Source organism: Aegilops tauschii, chromosome 5, assembly GCF_002575655.3.
Source record: "Aegilops tauschii subsp. strangulata cultivar AL8/78 chromosome 5, Aet v6.0, whole genome shotgun sequence".
Classification (NCBI taxonomy): Eukaryota; Viridiplantae; Streptophyta; class Magnoliopsida; order Poales; family Poaceae; genus Aegilops; species Aegilops tauschii.
This window is the reverse complement of record NC_053039.3, coordinates 212120483-212140504: the sequence shown is the minus strand read 5'-3', so window position 1 is coordinate 212140504 and position 20022 is coordinate 212120483. Positions and strand designations below refer to the sequence as shown.

The 20022-nt window shown below is 46.7% G+C and overlaps 1 protein-coding gene across 1 annotated transcript; it reads right to left on the bottom strand.

Moving 5' to 3' along the window:
* Positions 1–14765: 14765 nt before the first annotated feature.
* LOC109778845 (amino acid permease 4-like) lies at positions 14766–16749 on the bottom strand. The gene has a single exon (XM_020337428.4). It carries the CDS (start codon positions 16552–16554, stop codon positions 15379–15381), a length of 1176 nt encoding a protein of 391 aa, XP_020193017.3. The 5' UTR covers positions 16555–16749; the 3' UTR covers positions 14766–15378.
* Positions 16750–20022: the final 3273 nt, after the last annotated feature.

Genomic DNA, 20022 nt, shown 5'->3' with positions numbered 1-20022 from the left:
GGAGAAAGAGTTTCTCTCGAAAGAAGTAAGTGGGAGGAAAGTGGAACTTGATGAGATGACCCCTCTCGAACCAGAAAGTAGCGCAGCACAAGAAAATGTTTCTGTGGTGCCTGCACCGACTAGAGAGGAAGTTAATGATGACGATCATGATCAAGTTACCACTGAACTTCGTAGGTCCACAAGGACACGTTCCGCACCAGAGTGGTACGGCAACCCTGTCCTGGAAATCATGTTGTTGGACAACGGTGATCCTTCGAACTATGAAGAAGCAATGGCGGGTCCAGATTCCAACAAATGGCTTGAAGCCATGCAATCCGAGATAGGATCCATGTGTGAAAACAAAGTATGGACTTTGACAGACTTGCCCGATGATCGGCAAGCAATAGAAAATAAATGGATCTTTAAGAAGAAGATGGACGCGGATGGAAATGTTACCATCTATAAAGCTCGACTTGTCGCTAAGGGTTATCGACAAGTTCAAGGAGTTGACTACGATGAGACCTTCTCACCCGTAGCGAAGCTGAAGTCCGTCCGAATCATGTTAGCAATTTCCGCATTCTACGATTATGAAATATGGCAAATGGACGTCAAAACGGCATTCCTTAACGGCTTCCTTAAGGAAGAATTGTATATGATGCAGCCGGAAGGTTTTGTCGATCCTAAGAATGCTGACAAAGTATGCAAGCTCCAGCGCTCAATCTATGGGCTGGTGCAGACATCTCGGAGTTGGAACATTCGCTTTGATGAGATGATCAAAGCGTTTGGGTTTACGCAGACTTATGGAGAAGCCTGTGTTTACAAGAAAGTGAGTGGGAGCTCTGTAGCATTTCTCTTATTATATGTGGATGACATACTATTGATGGGAAATGATATAGAATTCTTGGAAAGTATAAAGGCCTACTTGAATAAGTGTTTTTCAATGAAGGACCTTGGAGAAGCTGCTTACATATTAGGCATCAAGATCTATAGAGATAGATCGAGACGCCTCATAAGTCTTTCACGAAGCACATACCTTGACAAGATATTGAAGAAGTTCAATATGGATCAGTCCAAGAAGGGGTTCTTGCCTGTATTGCAAGGTGTGAGATTGAGCACGGCTCAATGCCTGACCACGGCAGAAGATAGAGAAAAGATGAGTGTCGTCCCCTATGCCTCGGCCATAGGGTCTATTATGTAAGCCATGCTGTGCACCAGACCTGATGTAAACCTTGCCGTAAGTTTGGTAGGAACGTACCAAAGTAATCCCGGCATGGAACACTGGACAGTAGTCAAGAACATCCTGAAGTACCTGAAAAGGACTAAGGATATGTTTCTCGTTTATGGAGGTGACGAAGAGCTCGTCGTAAAGGGTTACGTCGATGCTAGCTTCGCCACAGATCTGGATGACTCTAAGTCACAAACCGGATACGTGTATATTTTGAATGGTGGGGCAGTCAGCTGGTGCAGTTGCAAGCAAAGCATCGTGGCGGGATCTACATGTGAAGCGGAGTACATGGCAGCCTCGGAGGCAGCACATGAAGCAATCTGGATGAAGGAGTTCATTGCCGACCTAGGAGTTATTCCCAATGCATCGGGGCCGATGACTCTCTTCTGTGACAACACTGGAGCTATTGCCCTTGCCAAGGAGCCCAGGTTTCACAAGAAGACCAGGCACATCAAGCGTCGCTTCAACTCCATTCGTGAAAATGTTCAAAATGGAGACATAGATATTTGTAAAGTGCATACGGATTTGAATGTCGCAGATCCGTTGACTAAACCTCTTCCACGAGCGAAACATGATCAACACCAGAACTCTATGGGTGTACGATTCATCACAATGTAACTAGATTATTGACTCTAGTGCAAGTGGGAGACTTTGGAAATATGCCCTAGAGGCAATAATAAAATGGTTATTATTATATTTCCTTGTTCATGATAATTGTCTATTGTTCATGCTTTAATTGTGTTATCCGGAAATCATAATATATATGTGAATACATAGACCATAACATGTCCCTAGTGAGCCTCTAGTTGACTAGCTCATTGATCAATAGATGGTTACGGTTTCCTGACCATGGACATTGGATGTCATTGATAACGGGATCACATCATTAGGAGAATGATGTGATGGACAAGACCTAATCCTAAGCATAGCACTAGATCATGTAGTTCGTTTGCTAAAGCTTTTCTAATGTCAAGTATCATTTCCTTAGACCATAAGATCGTGCAACTCCCGGATACCGTAGGAATGCTTTGGGTGTACCAAACGTCACAACGTAACTGGGTGGCTATAAAGGTGCACTACAGGTATCTCCGAAAGTGTCTGTTGGGTTGGCTCGGATCGAGACTGGGATTTGTCACTCCGTATGACGGAGAGGTATCTCTGGGCCCACTCGGTATTGCATCATCATAATGAGCTCAATGTGACTAAGTAGTTAGTCGCGGGATCATGCATTACGGAACGAGTAAAGTGACTTGCCGGTAACGAGATTGAACGAGGTATTGGGATACCGACGATCGAATCTCGGGCAAGTAACGTACCGATTGACAAAGGGAATTGTATACGGGATTGCTTGAATCCTCGACATCGTGGTTCATCCGATGAGATCATCGTGGAACATGTGGGAGACAACATGGGTATCCAGATCCCGCTGTTGGTTATTGGCTAGAGAGGTGTCTCGGTCATGTCTGCATGATTCCCGAACCCGTAGGGTCTACACACTTAAGGTTCGATGACGCTAGGGTTATAAGGAAGGTTTGTATGTGATTACCGAATGTTGTTCGGAGTCCCGGATGAGATCCCGGACGTCATGAGGAGTTCTGGAATGGTCCGGAGGTAAAGATTTATATATGGGAAGTCACCATACGGTCACCGGAAATATTCGGGGGTATACCGGTATTGTACCGGGACCACTGGAGGGGTTCCGGGGGTCCACCTGCCCCGGAGGGCCTTAGGGCTGTAGGTGGAAGGGAACCAGCCCTTAGTGGGCTGGGCGCCAACCCCCCTAGGGCCCATGCGCCTAGGGTTTGGGGGAAACCCTAAAGGGGGGCGCCCCCCTTGATTGGGGGGCAAGCCACCTCCCCCTGGCCGCCGCCCCTCCCACCAGATGGGATCTGAGGGGGCCGGCCCCCTCTCCCTTGCCCCTATATATAGTGGAGGGGTTGGAGGGCAGCCATACCTTTCCCAAGGCGCAGCCCCTCCCCTCCCCAACACCTCTCCTCCTCCGCGTGTGCTTGGCGAAGCCCTGCCGGAGAACTGTCACTCCACCACCACCACGCTGTCGTGCTGCTGTTGGAGCCTTCTTCCTCAACCTCTCCCTCCTCCTTGCTGGATCAAGGCGTGGGAGACGTCACCGCTCCGTACGTGTGTTGAACGTGGAGGTGCCGTCCGTTCGGCGCTTGGATCATTGGTGATTTGGATCACGACGAGTACGACTCCATCAACCCCGTTCTCTTGAACGCTTCCGCTCGCGATCTACAAGGGTATGTAGATGCACTCCTGCCCTCTCGTTGCTCGTAAACTCCATAGATTGATCTTGGTGATGCGTAGAAAATTTTAATTTCTTCTACGATCCCCAACACCGCCCACCGCCGAGGAAGACCCTAAGATGCCTGAGGGTGGCGACGACGAGGGCATGGAGGAGCCCCCCAGCAACAAGCGCCGCAACTATGTCCACCATCATCAGGAGGATGGCTCAATTCACTTCTGCAAGGACATCCTTGCACCGAAGCTTGATTGCATCCCCATGCCCCTGGACTTCACCAAGCACTTGGTCGCGGTGCCGACAGAGTTCAAGCTCAGGAACAACACCGGCTGCTCCTGGAAGGTGATGGTCAAGCTGATGAACGGCAGGGTGACCCTGGATCAGGGTTGGGCCACCTACGCAGCCGTTCATCAGATCAAGATCGGCTACATGGTGACGTTCAAGCTCCTCACTCCCGACACCCTCAAGGTCATCATCTTCGACGATGATGGCATTGAGGTCGTCAACAAGAGCGGGAAGCACGACGAAGCCTTCGCCGCCAAGGAGTAGGGCCGGGCCACCTCTTTCCAGCATACTATCGAGTCTGCTTTAAACATGTTTATGGTTTATGCGTTGAACTGTTATGAAGTGTGGTACTGCTTATATCTGAATTATGCTAGTTGATGCTTTGTTTATACTCTGTTGTGCTTATGATGTGTGCTGCCGAAGTGTGGTGGTAACCTCACCAACTAGCCAAAGAGGTTACCACACACCAGGCGTTGCATACAACCAAACACCATGCCTTGGGTTTGTCCACTAACATGTAGGCAACCAAACACCAGACAGTGTGGTTCGGACGAAACTTGCCTGCTCTCTTCCCATGTTCTCATCCGTGCTCCCGCATACTGTAGCGACCAGACCTCAAATGGTCTGTGCTGCTGTGCACCAGTGTCATCCCTGGATCAGTAATGCTGACACGCACAGTACAAATGGAGGATTTATAACAGAGTAGCAATGACACACTTACTACATCGAATATCTCCAAAGAGATTAAGTATGATAAATATGGCTTAAGGACATCTAAACGATAACAGCGGAAGACTTGGAAGGTAAGTGAGTCCATCAACTCCAGCGGCATCACTGAGTATAAGACCACGACCTAAGGCACCTTACTCGTCGTCTGAAAAGTCTGCAACATGAAACGTTGCAGCCCGAAAACGGGTCAGCACATGAATATGCTGGCAAAGTAACACATAGAGAATAATGAACAATAATAATTCTATACTACATGCATATATGGCTGGTGGAAAGCTCTATGGTTACAATTTTGCGAAAAGCCAATTTTTCCCTACTGCAAAGGAATAAATTTTATTTAACTATCATGGTGGTTGTTAAACATTGAGATGGTTGACAGCATCTCAATCCCAATTAAGTGTCATCATTAACCCAACAAAGTTAATTAAAAGTAACATGGTGATGAGATTCAAATGATAATCCAGGTACTAGATACTCAAGTTGTCCATAACCGGGGACACGGCTAACCATGATTAGTTTGTACACTCTGCAGAGGTTTGTGCACTTTTCCCCACAAGACTCGATCTCCTCCGTTGGATTACTCGCACTACATGGTGTTTGAGTAACGGATGACCGAGACACAGTCTTTCAGAAGTGTTTGCACCTTACGTATGGGTAGACAGTTACACCTACTTTACCCTACATCTGCTAGTCTACCACTGTAAGAGTTCACACAACTTAGTCAACTATGCTAGAGCCCATAATAGCTTGCGGCTGCACACGGAAGTTTCTAGCATGAATAATCTTATGATCCCTTTGAACCTGGGTGGCGGTCCAAAAAGAAAAACAGGCAATCCTGGAATACCCAGGTACCTCAATCCACCCATATGTGAGTTTTAGTTGCCACCTTAAGTAAACCATTAATTAACAATCTCACATCTGTCATGGAAATCTCTCAAACCCCAATCCACGTCTACGAGCATAGCATGGCAATATAATAGCAACGTAGAAGTAACTCCCAAGGGTTTGATAAAATAACAGGTAATAGGTACTACCTCAACTACTTCCCAGTACCCACAATTTAATTAGATCCTAATCATGCAATGTTTGAGGAATAGATCTAATGCAATAAAAACTGGGTATGGAAGGTATGATCAAAGTGTTACTTGCCTTGCTGATGATCCGCGAAACCTAGCGATTTGAAGTAACAAGCGGCACACTCCGGGTACTCTATCGCAAACAAACAAGCAGACAATCAGTACTCATCTAATGCACAGGTAAAACTCGAATGAAAGATCCAACCAGAAAGTTCAACTTAAGAACTCCGGTTTGCAAAAAGAATCAACTAGAACGAAGCAACGAAAGTCAAACGGCGAAAGAAACAAGCTTCGTTTACTAATATGGATCTAGGTCAAATTTTACAGTAGCAAAAACTTGTTTGAGTAGGTTAAACGGAAAGAGAATTTCGAGATGAAACTCTAGGCGCTTGAATCGCCTGATTCCGATGAACGAGCGAAAAGTTAAACAGAAACGAAGATTCGATCAGAAATCGAATCTGAGAAAATCGCGGAAAAATCCGACGAAAAAGAAAAACGGACGAACGGTTATAGAACGGACGTTCGTTAACAGAGAAAAACCGACGAACGCGTTCGTTAAATTGAATGGTTCGGTGAACGCTCACAAAATAACAAAACCGAAAAAAAACCGATCTAGGGTTTTTTTTAAAACGAACGGTTTTTTTTAATTACATTCCGCGGAAAATAATTCATAGAAAAATAAATAAAAGTCCAAAAAAGATAAAATAAATTTTCCCCATCTAGTTAGAAAATCTAGAATAGGGTGAACATTTGTTTAACACAAAATAATGTTTTAAAAACATGCAATATTTTTAATGCAATTAAAATTGCAAATAAAATCCGAATAAAATCCAATAAATGATTTTAACACTTTTTCTCCAGTATTTCAATTGTTTTGGAAAAGTCATATTTTCTCCTCTCATTTATTTAAAATGAAATATTTTTCCGGAGAGAAAATAATTAAAACCAAAATCCTCGTTTTATAATTTGATGAAAAATCAAATATGAAAATTCGAGAAAATCCCCAACTCTCTCCAAGGGTCCTTGAGTTGCTTAGGATTTATCGATGATTTGTCAAAATGCAATAAAATATGATATGCAATGATGATCTATGTATAACATACCAAATGGAAAATTTGGGATGTTACAAACCTACCCCCCTTAAGATGAATCTCGCCCTCGAGATTCGGGTTGGCTAGAAAACAGGTGGGAGTGGTCCTTCCGTAGATCTTCCTCTCGCTCCCAGGTGGCTTCATCTTCCGTGTGGTGACTCCACTGGACTTTGCAAAACTTGACAACCTTACTGCGGGTAACACGGCTGGCATACTCAAGAATCTTAACTGGTTTCTCCTCATAGGTCAAATCACTTTCCAGCTGAATCGCTTCCAGTGGCACAGTATCTCTCAGTGGTATCTCAGCCATCTCTGCGTGGCACTTCTTCAACTGGGAGATGTGAAATACATCATGAACTCCAGACAATCCTTCAGGCAATTACAGCTTGTAGGCAACCTCTCCCATACGTTCCACAACTCTGTATGGTCCGATAAAACGGGGTGCTAACTTTCCCTTAACTCCAAAGCGCTTCACTCCTCGAAGTGGTGATACTCGAAGATAAACTCGGTCTCCGACTTCGTGAACTGTCTCTTTTCGTTTAGAATCAACATAACTCTTCTGCCTGGACTGGGCTACCTTGAGCCTATCGCGAATCAACCTCACTTTCTGTTCAGACTCCTTAATCAAATCTGGTCCAAACAACTGACGGTCTCCAACTTCGTCCCACAAGAACGGTGTTCTACACCTCCTTTCGTACAAAGCTTCGAAAGGGGCCATCTTCAAACTGGTTTGATAACTGTTGTTATACGAAAACTCCGCATATGGCAAATTGTCGTCCCAACTAGATCCATAGTCTAGTGCACAAGCTCTCAACATGTCCTCCAAAATCTGGTTGACTCTCTCGGTCTGTCCATCTGTCTGCGGGTGAAAAGCTGTACTAAATTCCAGCCTGGTGCCCAATGTTTCATGTAACTGCTTCCAAAATTTTGAGGTAAATTGGGTTCCTCTGTCTGATACAATGGTCCTCGGAACTCCATGCAAACATACGATCCTGGTCATGTATATCTTTGCCAACTTAGCACTGGTGTAAGTGGTCTTTACTGGAATGAAATGAGCCACTTTCGTCAAACGGTCGATTACAACCCATATTGAGTCATAGCCTGAACGAGTCCTGGGTAATCCTGTGATAAAATCCATGCCTATTTTATCCCACTTCCATTCGGGTATCGGCAATGGTTGTAGCAATCCTGCTGGCTTCTGATGCTTTGCCTTCACTCTCTGACATACATCACAAACTGCTACATACTCAGCAATATCCTTCTTCATTCCGGTCCACCAGAAAGTATTCTTCAGATCCAAATACATCTTGGTATTTCCTGGGTGAATCGAGTACGGTGAATCATGGGCTTCTTGCAAAATCAACTTCCTGATCTCCGGATCATTTGGCACATATACGCGGTCCTCAAACCATAAGGTATCGTGCTCATCCTCATGAAATCCCTTGGCTTTTCCTTTGCTCATCTTCTCCTTTATCTCTTCAATCTCCTTGTCTGTCTTCTGAGCTTCTCTGATCCTTTCCATCAAGGTAGACTGAATCTCCAATGTCGCCAAATAGCCTCTTGGTACTATCTCCAAACATAGCTCGCGAAGGTCCTCGGCTAACTTCTGAGGTAACTCTCCTGTCATGAGGGTGTTGACATGACTCTTGCGGCTCAACGCGTCTGCTACTACGTTAGCCTTTCCTGGGTGATAATGCAATCTCATATCATAATCCTTAATGAGCTCCAACCATCTCCTCTGTCTGAGATTTAACTCCTTCTGAGTGAAAATATACTTCAAACTCTTGTGATCTGTATACACCTCACAATGGTTTCCGATGAGAAAATGTCTCCATGTCTTCAATGCATGCACCACGGCTGCTAACTCCAAATCATGCGTAGCATAATTCTTCTCATGGGGTTTAAGTTGTCGTGAAGCATATGACACAACTCTTCCTTCCTGCATAAGCACTGCTCCAAGTCCTCGACGAGAAGCGTCGCAATAAACTTCATAATCCTTGCGTTGATCTGGCAGAATCAACACTGGTGATGTAACCAATCGTTTCTTCAACTCTTGGAAACTAGCTTCACATTCCTCAGTCCAATTGAATTTGGTGTCCTTCTTCAATAGCTCAGTCATGGGCTTAGCAATCTTCGAGAAATTCTCGATAAATCTCCGGTAGTATCCTGCAAGTCCAAGAAAACTCCGGATTTCTCCACCTGTCGTGGGTGATTCCCAACTTGTCACTGTATCAACCTTGGCAGGGTCTACTGCTATTCCTTCTCCAGAAATAACATGTCCAAGGAATCCAACTTCCTTCACCCAAAACTCACACTTGCTGAACTTTGCGTATAATTGATGTTCTCTGAGCTTCTCAAGTACCAATCGCAAATGCTCCTCATGCTCTTCCTCATCCTTGGAAAAGACTAAAATGTCGTCAATGAACACCACGACGAACTTATCCAAAAACTCCATAAATACTTTGTTCATCAGGTTCATAAAATAGGCAGGTGCGTTAGTCAGACCAAATGACATAACGGTATACTCATACAGTCCATATCTGGTGGTAAAAGCCGTCTTAGGTATATCCTGCTCTCGAATCTTTAACTGATGGTATCCTGATCGTAGATCGATCTTGGAAAATACTTTAGCTCCTTGTAGGCGGTCAAAAAAATCATTGATCATCGGCAGTGGGTACTTGTTTTTGATGGTCACTTCATTCAATCCACGGTAATCAACAACCATCCTCAGCGATCCATCTTTCTTCTCCACTAGAAGTACTGGTGATCCCCAAGGTGACGAACTGGGGCGAATATAGCCTTTACCCAGTAACTCCTTGATCTGCTTCTTAATTTCCTCCAAATCTTTTGCGGGCATCCTGTATGGTCTCTTAGATATTGGCCCGGTGCCTGGCAAAAGTTCAATCAAGAACTCAATGTCTCTATCCGGTGGCATGCCTGGCAACTCTTCTGGAAATACATCCGGATAATCCTTCACCACTGGTACTTCCTCCTGTACAACTCCTGATAAGGAATTTAGTTGAGTCCTCTTCGGCATATGCCGGGATACATACTTGATCCTTTTTCCTTCCGGGGTGGTAAGCAAAATCGTCTTGCTGGCACAATCGATGTTTCCTCCATACAACTATAGCCAATCCATTCCCAAAATCACATCCAAATCTTGCGACTCCAAAACTATGAGGTCTAAGGGGAAAACATGCCTACCAATGGCCAATGGTATCTGAAAACATCCTTGGCTGGCCATATACTCTGCTCCTGGCGAGGTTACTAACATAGGGGTTCTGAGAACTTTGGTGGACAGCTTAAACTTATTCACAAATCCCCTTGATATGTATGAATGCGATGCACCAGTATCGAAAATAACGGTTGCAGTAAATGACTTAACCAAAAACTTACCAATTACTGCATCAGGCTGAGCTTCAACCTCCTCCACGCTCACGTGGTTCACATGTCCTTTGTTGAACGGGTTCGGTTTCTTCCCAGAGCTTCCATTGCCATTTCCATTTTGGGCTTCAGGACATTCATTGGCATAATGTCCAGTCTTCTGGCACTTAAAGCAAGTGACTTGGCTCAGGTCCCTCTTGGCTGGGGTAGATGGGTTGGTGCGGTTCTGTCCGTTGCTTCCTCCATTCCCATTACCATTTTTAGAGCCATTATGGTTGTGCGAACTACCTCCTCCATGGGTATGCTGAAACTGTCCTCCCGGCTTCGGGGCAAAACGAGGCTTCTGTTGAGCTTCTGAGTTATACTTCCCTTGTCCATACTTCCTCTTACGGTTTTCAATCTGTTGTTGCTTCCCTTCAATCATGAGAGCTCTATCTACCAGCTCCTGGTAGTTGTTGAAGGTTGCTACCATCAACTGCATACTCAGCTCATCATTCAGTCCTTCCAAAAATTTCTCCTGCTTGGCAGCATCTGTAGCAACGTCATCTGGTGCATAACGTGCTAATTTACTGAAATCCTCCACATACTGGCCTACGGTGCGTCCTCCTTGGCGTAGGTTGCGAAACTCGCGCTTCTTCATAGCCATAGCTCCTGCTGAAACATGAGCTGTACGGAAAGCTTGCTGAAACTGGTCCCATGTGACAGTGTCAATAGGGTGCGTGGCTGTATAATTCTCCCACCATGATGCTGCGGGTCCATCAAGCTGATGTGCGGCAAAACGCACTCTTTCCGCATCTATGCATCCTGCAGTGGTCAACTCCCTTCCAACTTTGCGGAGCCAATCATCTGCAACAATCGGCTCGGTGCTACTGGAAAACACCGGCGGGTTTAGCCTCAAGAAACGGGCTAAGTGATCAACAGGTGGTGGCGGCGGTGGGTTGTTGTTGTTGTTGTTGCCTTGGTTCTGCACTAACACTTGCATCAGGGCATTCTGTTGCTGAATCAACTAGGTGATCTCTGGCGGGAAAACAAATCCGGGGTCGCGTCTCGGAGGCATCTGATAGGTTAGAAAAGATGAGAGTTAAGAATAGAATGAGGTCTAGAGGGAAAACACTACCCATATGCTCATGATACAAATACAATCAATATCACTCAATCAATCCAAACAAGGCATAACAATCGATCTAACTAGCGTTACAAAGTGCTTGAACTATACTATTAAATGGGGGAAAACTACTACTGATATGGTGGTCTAATAAAAATTCTAATCCGTTGAAGACTCCATGATGTCTGCTCCAGCTTCGTCAACCCAGTCATCTTCACTTGGTTCCGAGTCGGTGTCGTCGATGATGATGTAGTTATCCGGACAAGTGCATTCGTCATCCTTTGCTTTTGGCACTGGATTTCCCATGAATACTCCAATCTTCTTCTCCGGGTCGTCATTCTTCCCTACTAGTGCGATGATTTCCTCCATATAATCCTCGCGTGTAGCCTTGAGTTCTTCTTGGAGCTCCTTGATCTTGGTTAATGCCTTCTTCAGTTCTTCATTGTCCGTGCACATCTGGTTCTCCTGGCGACGAATATGTTGGTTTTGCTCCTGGATGAAAGCTGCAATTGATCCATCCTTCTTGGTTCTGATCATCTCCCATTGCGCGTCTCGGCGTCCACAAATCTGATAAATTGTATCCTTAAGCTCCTGGTGGTAGACTTCTCCAATGCGTCCCATGGCGATATGTCGATAAATTGTATCCTTAAGCTCCTGATGTCCTTAAGCCAGACTGATGGGTTGTGAAGGCATGGAGGCCGAAGACCGTATCCGTGTCCGGATTGGATTCTACTTGGCGTGCAAGGCAAGCTTGGTGACTGAAGATTCCTTCTTATGTAACCGACCCTATGTAAACCCTAGATTCCCTAAACTCCAGGTTGGTGCTTCGAAAACCTATCTTATGGGTTCAGTAACTGGCACAAACGTCCTTCCTGGAATGTGAACTTGAATCTTCTAGCTCTCCTCTTCGGGTAATGTGGCGTTGTAGGTTCCGGTGATGCTTGGTATTCCTATGTTCAAATACTTGGTGACTTCCTTCAAGTGTCGACCAAACGGCGTGTCTTCATCTGGTTGCATGAACTTGCTCCTTGCATCCGCCATTCCTAAAAGAGTAGAAAGTGGAGAGGGGTCAGAAATGAGAAGAGAGAAGCTTTCTAGGGCTTAAGCTTAGTGGTCGTGTCCTACAGTCAGCGTGTGCTCTGATACCAACATTGTAGCGACCAGACCTCAAATGGTCTGTGCTGCTGTGCACCAGTGTTATCCCTGGATCAGTAATGCTGACACGCACAGTACAAATGGAGGATTTATAACAGAGTAGCAATGACACACTTATTACATCGAATATCTCCAAAGAGATTAAGTATGATAAATATGGCTTAAGGACATCTAAACGATAACAGCGGAAGACTTGGAAGGTAAGTGAGTCCATCAACTCCAGCGGCATCACTGAGTATAAGACCACGACCTAAGGCACCTTACTCGTCGTCTGAAAAGTCTGCAACATGAAACGTTGCAGCCCGAAAACGGGTCAGCACATGAATATGCTGGCAAAGTAACACATAGAGAATAATGAACAATAATAATTCTATACTACATGCATATATGGCTGGTGGAAAGCTCTATGGTTACAATTTTGCGAAAAGCCAATTTTTCCCTACTGCAAAGGAATAAATTTTATTTAACTATCATGGTGGTTGTTAAACATTGAGATGGTTGACAGCATCTCAATCCCAATTAAGTGTCATCATTAACCCAACAAAGTTAATTAAAAGTAACATGGTGATGAGATTCAAATGATAATCCAGGTACTAGATACTCAAGCTGTCCATAACCGGGGACACGGCTAACCATGATTAGTTTGTACACTCTGCAGAGGTTTGTGCACTTTTCCCCACAAGACTCGATCTCCTCCGTTGGATTACTCGCACTACATGGTGTTTGAGTAACGGATGACCGAGACACAGTCTTTCAGAAGTGTTTGCACCTTACGTATGGGTAGACAGTTACACCTACTTTCCCCTACATCTGCTAGTCTACCACTGTAAGAGTTCACACAACTTAGACAACTATGCTAGAGCCCATAATAGCTTGCGGCTGCACACGGAAGTTTCTAGCATGAATAATCTTATGATCCATTTGAACCTGGGTGGCGGTCCAAAAAGAAAAACAGGCAATCCTGGAATACCCAGGTACCTCAATCCACCCAGATGTGAGTTTTAGTTACCACCTTAAGTAAACCATTAATTAACAATCTCACATCTGTCATGGAAATCTCTCAAACCCCAATCCACGTCTACAAGCATAGCATGGCAATATAATAGCAACGTAGAAGTAACTCCCAAGGGTTTGATAAAATAACAGGTAATAGGTACTACCTCAACTACTTCCCAGTACCCACAATTTAATTAGATCCTAATCATGCAATGTTTGAGGAATAGATCTAATGCAATAAAAACTGGGTATGGAAGGTATGATCAAAGTGTTACTTGCCTTGTTGATGATCCGCGAAACCTAGCGATTTGAAGTAACAAGCGGCACACTCCGGGTACTCTATCGCAAACAAACAAGCAGACAATCAGTACTCATCTAATGCACAGGTAAAACTCGAATGAAAGATCCAACCAGAAAGTTCAACTTAAGAACTCCGGTTTGCAAAAAGAATCAACTCGAACGAAGCAACGAAAGTCAAACGGCGAAAGAAACAAGCTTCGTTTACTAATCTGGATCTAGGTCAAATTTTACAGTAGCAAAAACTTGTTTGAGTAGGTTAAACGGAAAGAGAATTTCGAGACGAAACTCTAGGCGCTTGAATCGCCTGATTCTGATAAACGAGCGAAAAGTTAAACAGAAACGAAGATTCGATCAGAAATCGAATCTGAGAAAATCGCGGAAAAATCCGACGAAAAAGAAAAACGGACGAACGGTTAAAGAACGGACGTTCGTTAACAGAGAAAAACTGACGAACGCGTTCGTTAAAACGAACGGTTCGGTGAACGCTCACAAAATAACAAAACCGAAAAAAAACCGATCTAGGGTTTTTTTGAAACGAACGGTTTTTTTTTAAAACAAAACCGGCAACGAACGGCGGCGAGGTACCTCGTCGGGGGCGGGGCTCCTGCTGCTCCGGTGAGGGGCGGCGAGGGCGCGGGGGTGCGGGGTGCTCGGGGGGGTGCGAGGGGGCGGCGAGGGGGCGGCAAACGGCGGCGGCGGCTGCTCCCGTGCTCGGCTCCGGCGGCGGCGGGTGCGGGACAAGGCGGGCGGCGGCGGGATGAGAGAAGGGGGGGGGGGCGGCGGTATATATAGGAGGGGGAGGGGGTGCGGTGGCTTGGAGGAGGGGGCGGCCGGGGAGGCGTGCGGGTGCTGGACTCGGCGAGCGGCGGCGGCGTCGTGCTGGGGAAGGAGAGGGGCGCGGGGTGGGCCGGCGCTCGGCTGGGCTTCGGCCCGGTCGGGCGTCGCGCAGTTTTTTTAAAATACGTTCGGCGGAAAATAATTCATAGAAAATAAATAAAAGTCCAAAAAAGATAAAATAAATTTTCCCCGTCTAGTTAGAAAATCTAGAATAGGGTGAACAATTTTTTAACACAAAATAAATTTTTGAAAACATGCAATATTTTTAATGCAATTAAAATTGCAAATAAAATCTGAATAAAATCCAATAAATGATGTTAACACTTTTTCTCCAGTATTTCAATTGTTTTGGAGAAGTCATATTTTCTCCTCTCGTTTATTTAAAATGAAATATTTTTCCGGAGAGAAAATAATTAAAACCAAAATCCTCGTTTTATAATTTGATGAAAAATCAAATATGAAAATTCGAGAAAATCGCCAACTCTCTCCGAGGGTCCTTGAGTTGCTTAGGATTTATCGAGGATTTGTCAAAATGCAATAAAATATGATATGCAATGATGATCTATGTATAACATACCAAATGGAAAATTTGGGATGTTACACATACGTGGCTTGATTTGATTGGAAGAAAATAAGGCCCATCCCCTGAAAATCAGGGGGGGGGGGGAGATGATTAGATTAGAAAAAAGGAAAAGAACAGCCGTAGGATGAAGTGGGAGCACGGATGGGAGCAGGCAAGTCGGATCCGTGTGGTTCTGCCCATGCAGGCAAGAGGGCATGCACGCAACCAAACAACATGTAGATGATGCATCTGAGGCTGCATTTGCATAGCCAGATTGGGTGGATAAGTGTATGCAATGCGGGTACTGTAGCGCACGACAACCAAACAGGCCATATATCTCTATACTCGAGTATACGTATTTGATGACACCAAGCTGTTTTGGTATGGAGGGCGACTAGCCACCGAAAGGGCGGAACACCTTGAATGCGCCGACCATGCCGGCGATTGATCCCACGGTGGCGGCCACCGACACGACGAGGCAGGTGCCGGTGAGCGCCTTGAGGCAGAGCCACCTCGCGCCCCCGCGCGCCACGGCGCGCTGCTTCATGTACATCTCCACGGGGAAGTAGACGGTGAGCGGCCAGAACGAGAGCGCGCCCATGAGCCCCACGATGGCGCCGAAGGATGGCATTGCCATGACGACCAAGGTGGTCAGGCACACGAACCCCGAGCGCCAGACAAGCCGGAGCGCGCTCAGCGCGAACGGCCCGACCCCAAGTTCCCGCGTGACGAAACCGCTCTCCGGCCATCTGGCGGCGGCCCAGCGCTCGACGAAGGCGAAGATGGGCTGGCAGAAGACCTGGTAGGCGCCGACGAGGTGCACGACGATGGCGCCGTTGGCGACGTCCACCAGCCAGAAGGGCTCGTAGAAGCCAAATCCGGTGAGGAGGTTGTCCGGCGCGTCGTTGCCGAAGGCCGCGTAGCCCATGCACCCGCACATGACGTAGAACGCTGTGGTGGTGGCCACGCTCAGCGCCGTGGCCTTCTTCATCACGGCCGCCTCCGACGGCGGTGGCGACTTGATGGTGTAGGCGAAGGTGATGTTGCCCAGCGCCTGCAGGATGCGCCACAGCTTCTGCATCACGGTGACGCCCGCGATGGCGATGCCAGTGAGGGTGCCTCGGAAGCCGCCGTTGTCATCGGTCTGGGCGATTCCGAGCCCGAGCCCGATGCCGGAGTAGGTGAAGGACATGACGGAGGCGACGACGGAGAGCCACCGTATCTGATCGAAGTTGGGTATCTGAGAGAAGACCATCCGCGCGGCGCCGAAGCCGATCATGTAGGGCGTGCTGGAGCTATGGCACGCGTCGTGGTGCCCCTTGTTGTGGAAGCAGTTGGCCCTCGTGATGGCATGAAAGCTGATGGAGGCGGCGATGGTGTAGCCAATGGTGATGCCGACGAGGTTGGCGTACTGTATGACGCCGCAGAACTTCACCTTGGCGCCGCCGAGGATGGTTCGGACAGCCTCCACGTAGGAGTGGTTCCGGCTGCCGGCGGCAGGGTCGCCGGTGTGGTAGCAGTCGGCGAGAAGCGTGGAGCTGTAGTAGATGACGCCGCCGAAGAGCGCCATGGTGGTGGGACCCGCGACCCAGCCGAGCTGCGCGGTGGCCCAGGCGAGCGAGAGAACGCCGGAGCCGACGACGCCGGTGACGATGTGCGCGCTTGCGGTGAGGACGGTTCCGGTGCGGCGCGGGCGGCCGTCGTCATCGAGCGCGGCCGCGGCGGGGTCGGCGAGGTTGCCGGCCTCGAGAGACACCTCGAGCGGCTGGATGTGCACCATTGCGAGGCTCGTGTTTGGTGGGACGTAGATTTTTAGAACAGCTGCACCCCGGCCCTGGTATCCTGGCTGTCCAATATTGCTTTAAGATCTGCGCAACACAACTAACTTTCCATATGAAAATTTCTCTTTTTTGTTTCTCTCACATAAAAGATGTCTTGAAGTTCAAACCTTTGCAGCGTGGCAAAGCTTTCCATCTAGAATCTAGGATAAATCTTTCAGAATTTTTTGTCAAACATAAATATACAAAAAATGATTTTTTAGATTAAAAAATCATTTTTTGTATATTTATATTTGTCAAAAAAATCTGAAAAGATTTATCCTAGATTCTAGATAGAAAACTTTGCTACGCTGCAAAGGTTTGAACTTCAAAATATGTTTTATGTGAGAGAAACAAAAAAGAGAAATGTGTTTGCACGAATCGCGATGCGCAGAATGGATGGCTAGATAGAGAGGGCCGGGGTGCAGCTGTTCTATTTTATATTTTCGGTGTTTGGTGGCTTGGATTCACGAGTCACACGAAGTGTACATGCTTTACCGAATCGCAGTGGCACTCGGTTCTGTTCAGTGCCTCCGGCAGGAAGGAAGGACGCGAGTTCGAGAAATTGAAGAGGAAGACGAGGGGATGTGAGGCCCCAGTGGTGGACCTCACAGGAATTCGAGAGAGAGGAGGGACGAACAGAGAGGATTGCAGAGAATGAGGAGAGAAACGGAGCAACAGGGAGAGATAGGTTCCGACTTGTCTTTCTTCAGATAACTCGTTCCCTACACAGCAGAGGTATATATACCCACCCACACACGCCATGGCTTACACCTACTACATGCTAGGCCCACTGCCAGTCACACATTGGTGTTGCCCGCCTGCCGAGTGGACCCGGGGTCCATCTGTCGGTTGTCCGGCGACGTTGTAAAGGATGGAGCCGTGACATTCTCCCCTCCTTGAGCTTGAGCCTCCTCCCAAATTGCAACGGACGGAAAACGAGTGCGCAACACATAATAATCTTCCCAGGTTGCATGATCTGCAGTGACACCGTGCCATTGAACTTTGATCTGCGGAATGGCGTTGTTTCCCTTCTTCACCATGCAATGATCCAGAATAGCCTCTGGTTGGAGAGTGACAGCCGATAAATCAAGTGGGTCTGGAAGCTCCTGAAACACTCGAGAGTAGTTGGCAGCTGCGACACATGAAACACGGGATGGATCAAACTAGTATAAGGGAGATCCAAACGATAAGCAGCAGCACCCAGCCAAGCAGTAACTCGGAATGGCCCGAAATATTTCAGAGCTAACTTGCGACACAGACGATTGACCAAGGATGATTGTGCATAGGGTTGTAACTTGAGTAAAACTTGCTCATCCACTGCAAACTCCCGATCCTGACGATGTTTATCTGCCCGAGACTTGATTCGTTGTTGAGCACACAGTAAATTGTCACGCAACATAGCCAGAAAATCCTCATGATCGGCTGCCAATTCCGCAAGAGATGTAGGCAGATCACAAGCATCAATTGGCATAGAACCGAAATTAGGATCCACACCATACATGGCCTTGAAAGGAGTGCTGGGAGGTGTGATACGAGGAATTGTACCAAAATTCCGCCATTGGCAACCAACGCTTCCATCGAGCTGGCCTGTCATGAAGAGCACACCGCAGATACTGCTCTAAGCATTGGTTTACACGCTCCGATTGGCCATCCACCTGTGGGTGGTAGGCTGTAGAGTAACAGAGTTTAGTGCCAATTTCCGTGAACAATTTCTTCCAGAAACTGCTAGTGAATACTTTATCACGATCAAAGGCAATGGATGCCGGCACGCCATGAAGACGGACAATAGTGTCAATGAACACACCCGCCACTGACTGTGCTGCATACGGATGCTTCAGAGGAAGGAAATGGGCGTACTTGGTAAAACGATCGACCACCACCAAAATCACCTCAAATCCCTCTGACTTGGGTATCCCATCAATGAAATCCATGGTTATGTCTTTCCATGGGCGGTCATGAACTGGAAGGGGTTGGAGCAGACCACCAGGCACTGTTCTTTCATGTTTTGCCCGCTGACAAACTTGGCATTGTCGAACCAAGTCCGCCACCTGTTTCTTCAAGCCTACCCAATGGAAATGGTTGGACACCCGCCAGTAGGTAGCACTGACCCCAGAATGACCTCCAACTGCGCTGGAATGCAACACACTAATCAATTTGGTTTGTAAGGTAGAGTTGTTGGGTATCCAGAGGCGACTATTGTAGCGAATCAGTCCTTGGTCCAAGGAATGACCATGTTCAACAGGGCTGTGTACAGCGAGCTGTGCAAGTAACTCCATGGCCACAGAATCAGTTTGATAAGCATTGAGCACTTCCTGCATCCAAATGGGTTGACACACGGAAATGGCAGAAATAGTATACACTTGACGGACAAGAGACAGTGCATCAACATCATTATTGTCAGAACCCTTGCGATACCAGAATTGGAACTGGAGACCCACCATTCTGGCCATAGCTTTACGTTGCAGATCTGAGGTCAGTTGCTGATCCCGTAAATGGCACAAATTCTTATGATCAGTGACAATGGTAAAGATACCTCGCTGGAGTTATGGCCGCCACTTGTCAATCGCCATCATGACAACTAAGAATTCCTTCTCATAAACTGACAGTTTCTGATTTTTAACATCCAAGGCTCTACTAAGATAAGCAATGGGATGATTGTCTTGGGAGAGAATAGCACCAATGCCTGTGGCTGAAGCATCTGTTTCCACTGCAAAAGGTTTACTAAAATCTGGCAAGGCTAACACTGGAGAACTGGTTAGCTGTTTTCAGGGTTTGAAAAGCTACAGTAGCTTGTTCAGTCCACAGAAAGCCCTTCTTTGTCAGCAACCGAGTCAAGGGTTTGGCCATGGTTCCATAATTCCGGACAAACTTTCGATAGTAACATGTCAGCCCAAGGAATCCCCGTAGTTCAGTAGCATTGGTAGGTTGAGGTCATTGTTCCATAGCCAGAGTCTTTTCTGGATCTATAGCCACACCTTCTGAGGAAATCACATGGCCCAAGTAATGAATTTCAGTCTGACTAAAAGAGCATTTGGAAAGCTTCACAAACAACTGATGCTCACGCAAGGTCTGTAGTACCGAGCGAAGATGCTCCAAATGTTCCTCCCAAGTGATACTGAAAACTAGAATGTCGTCCAGAAACATGATGACATACTTGCGATTACCTGGAGCTAAAATGTTGTTCATTAAGCACTGAAATGTTGGTGGTCCATTGGTCA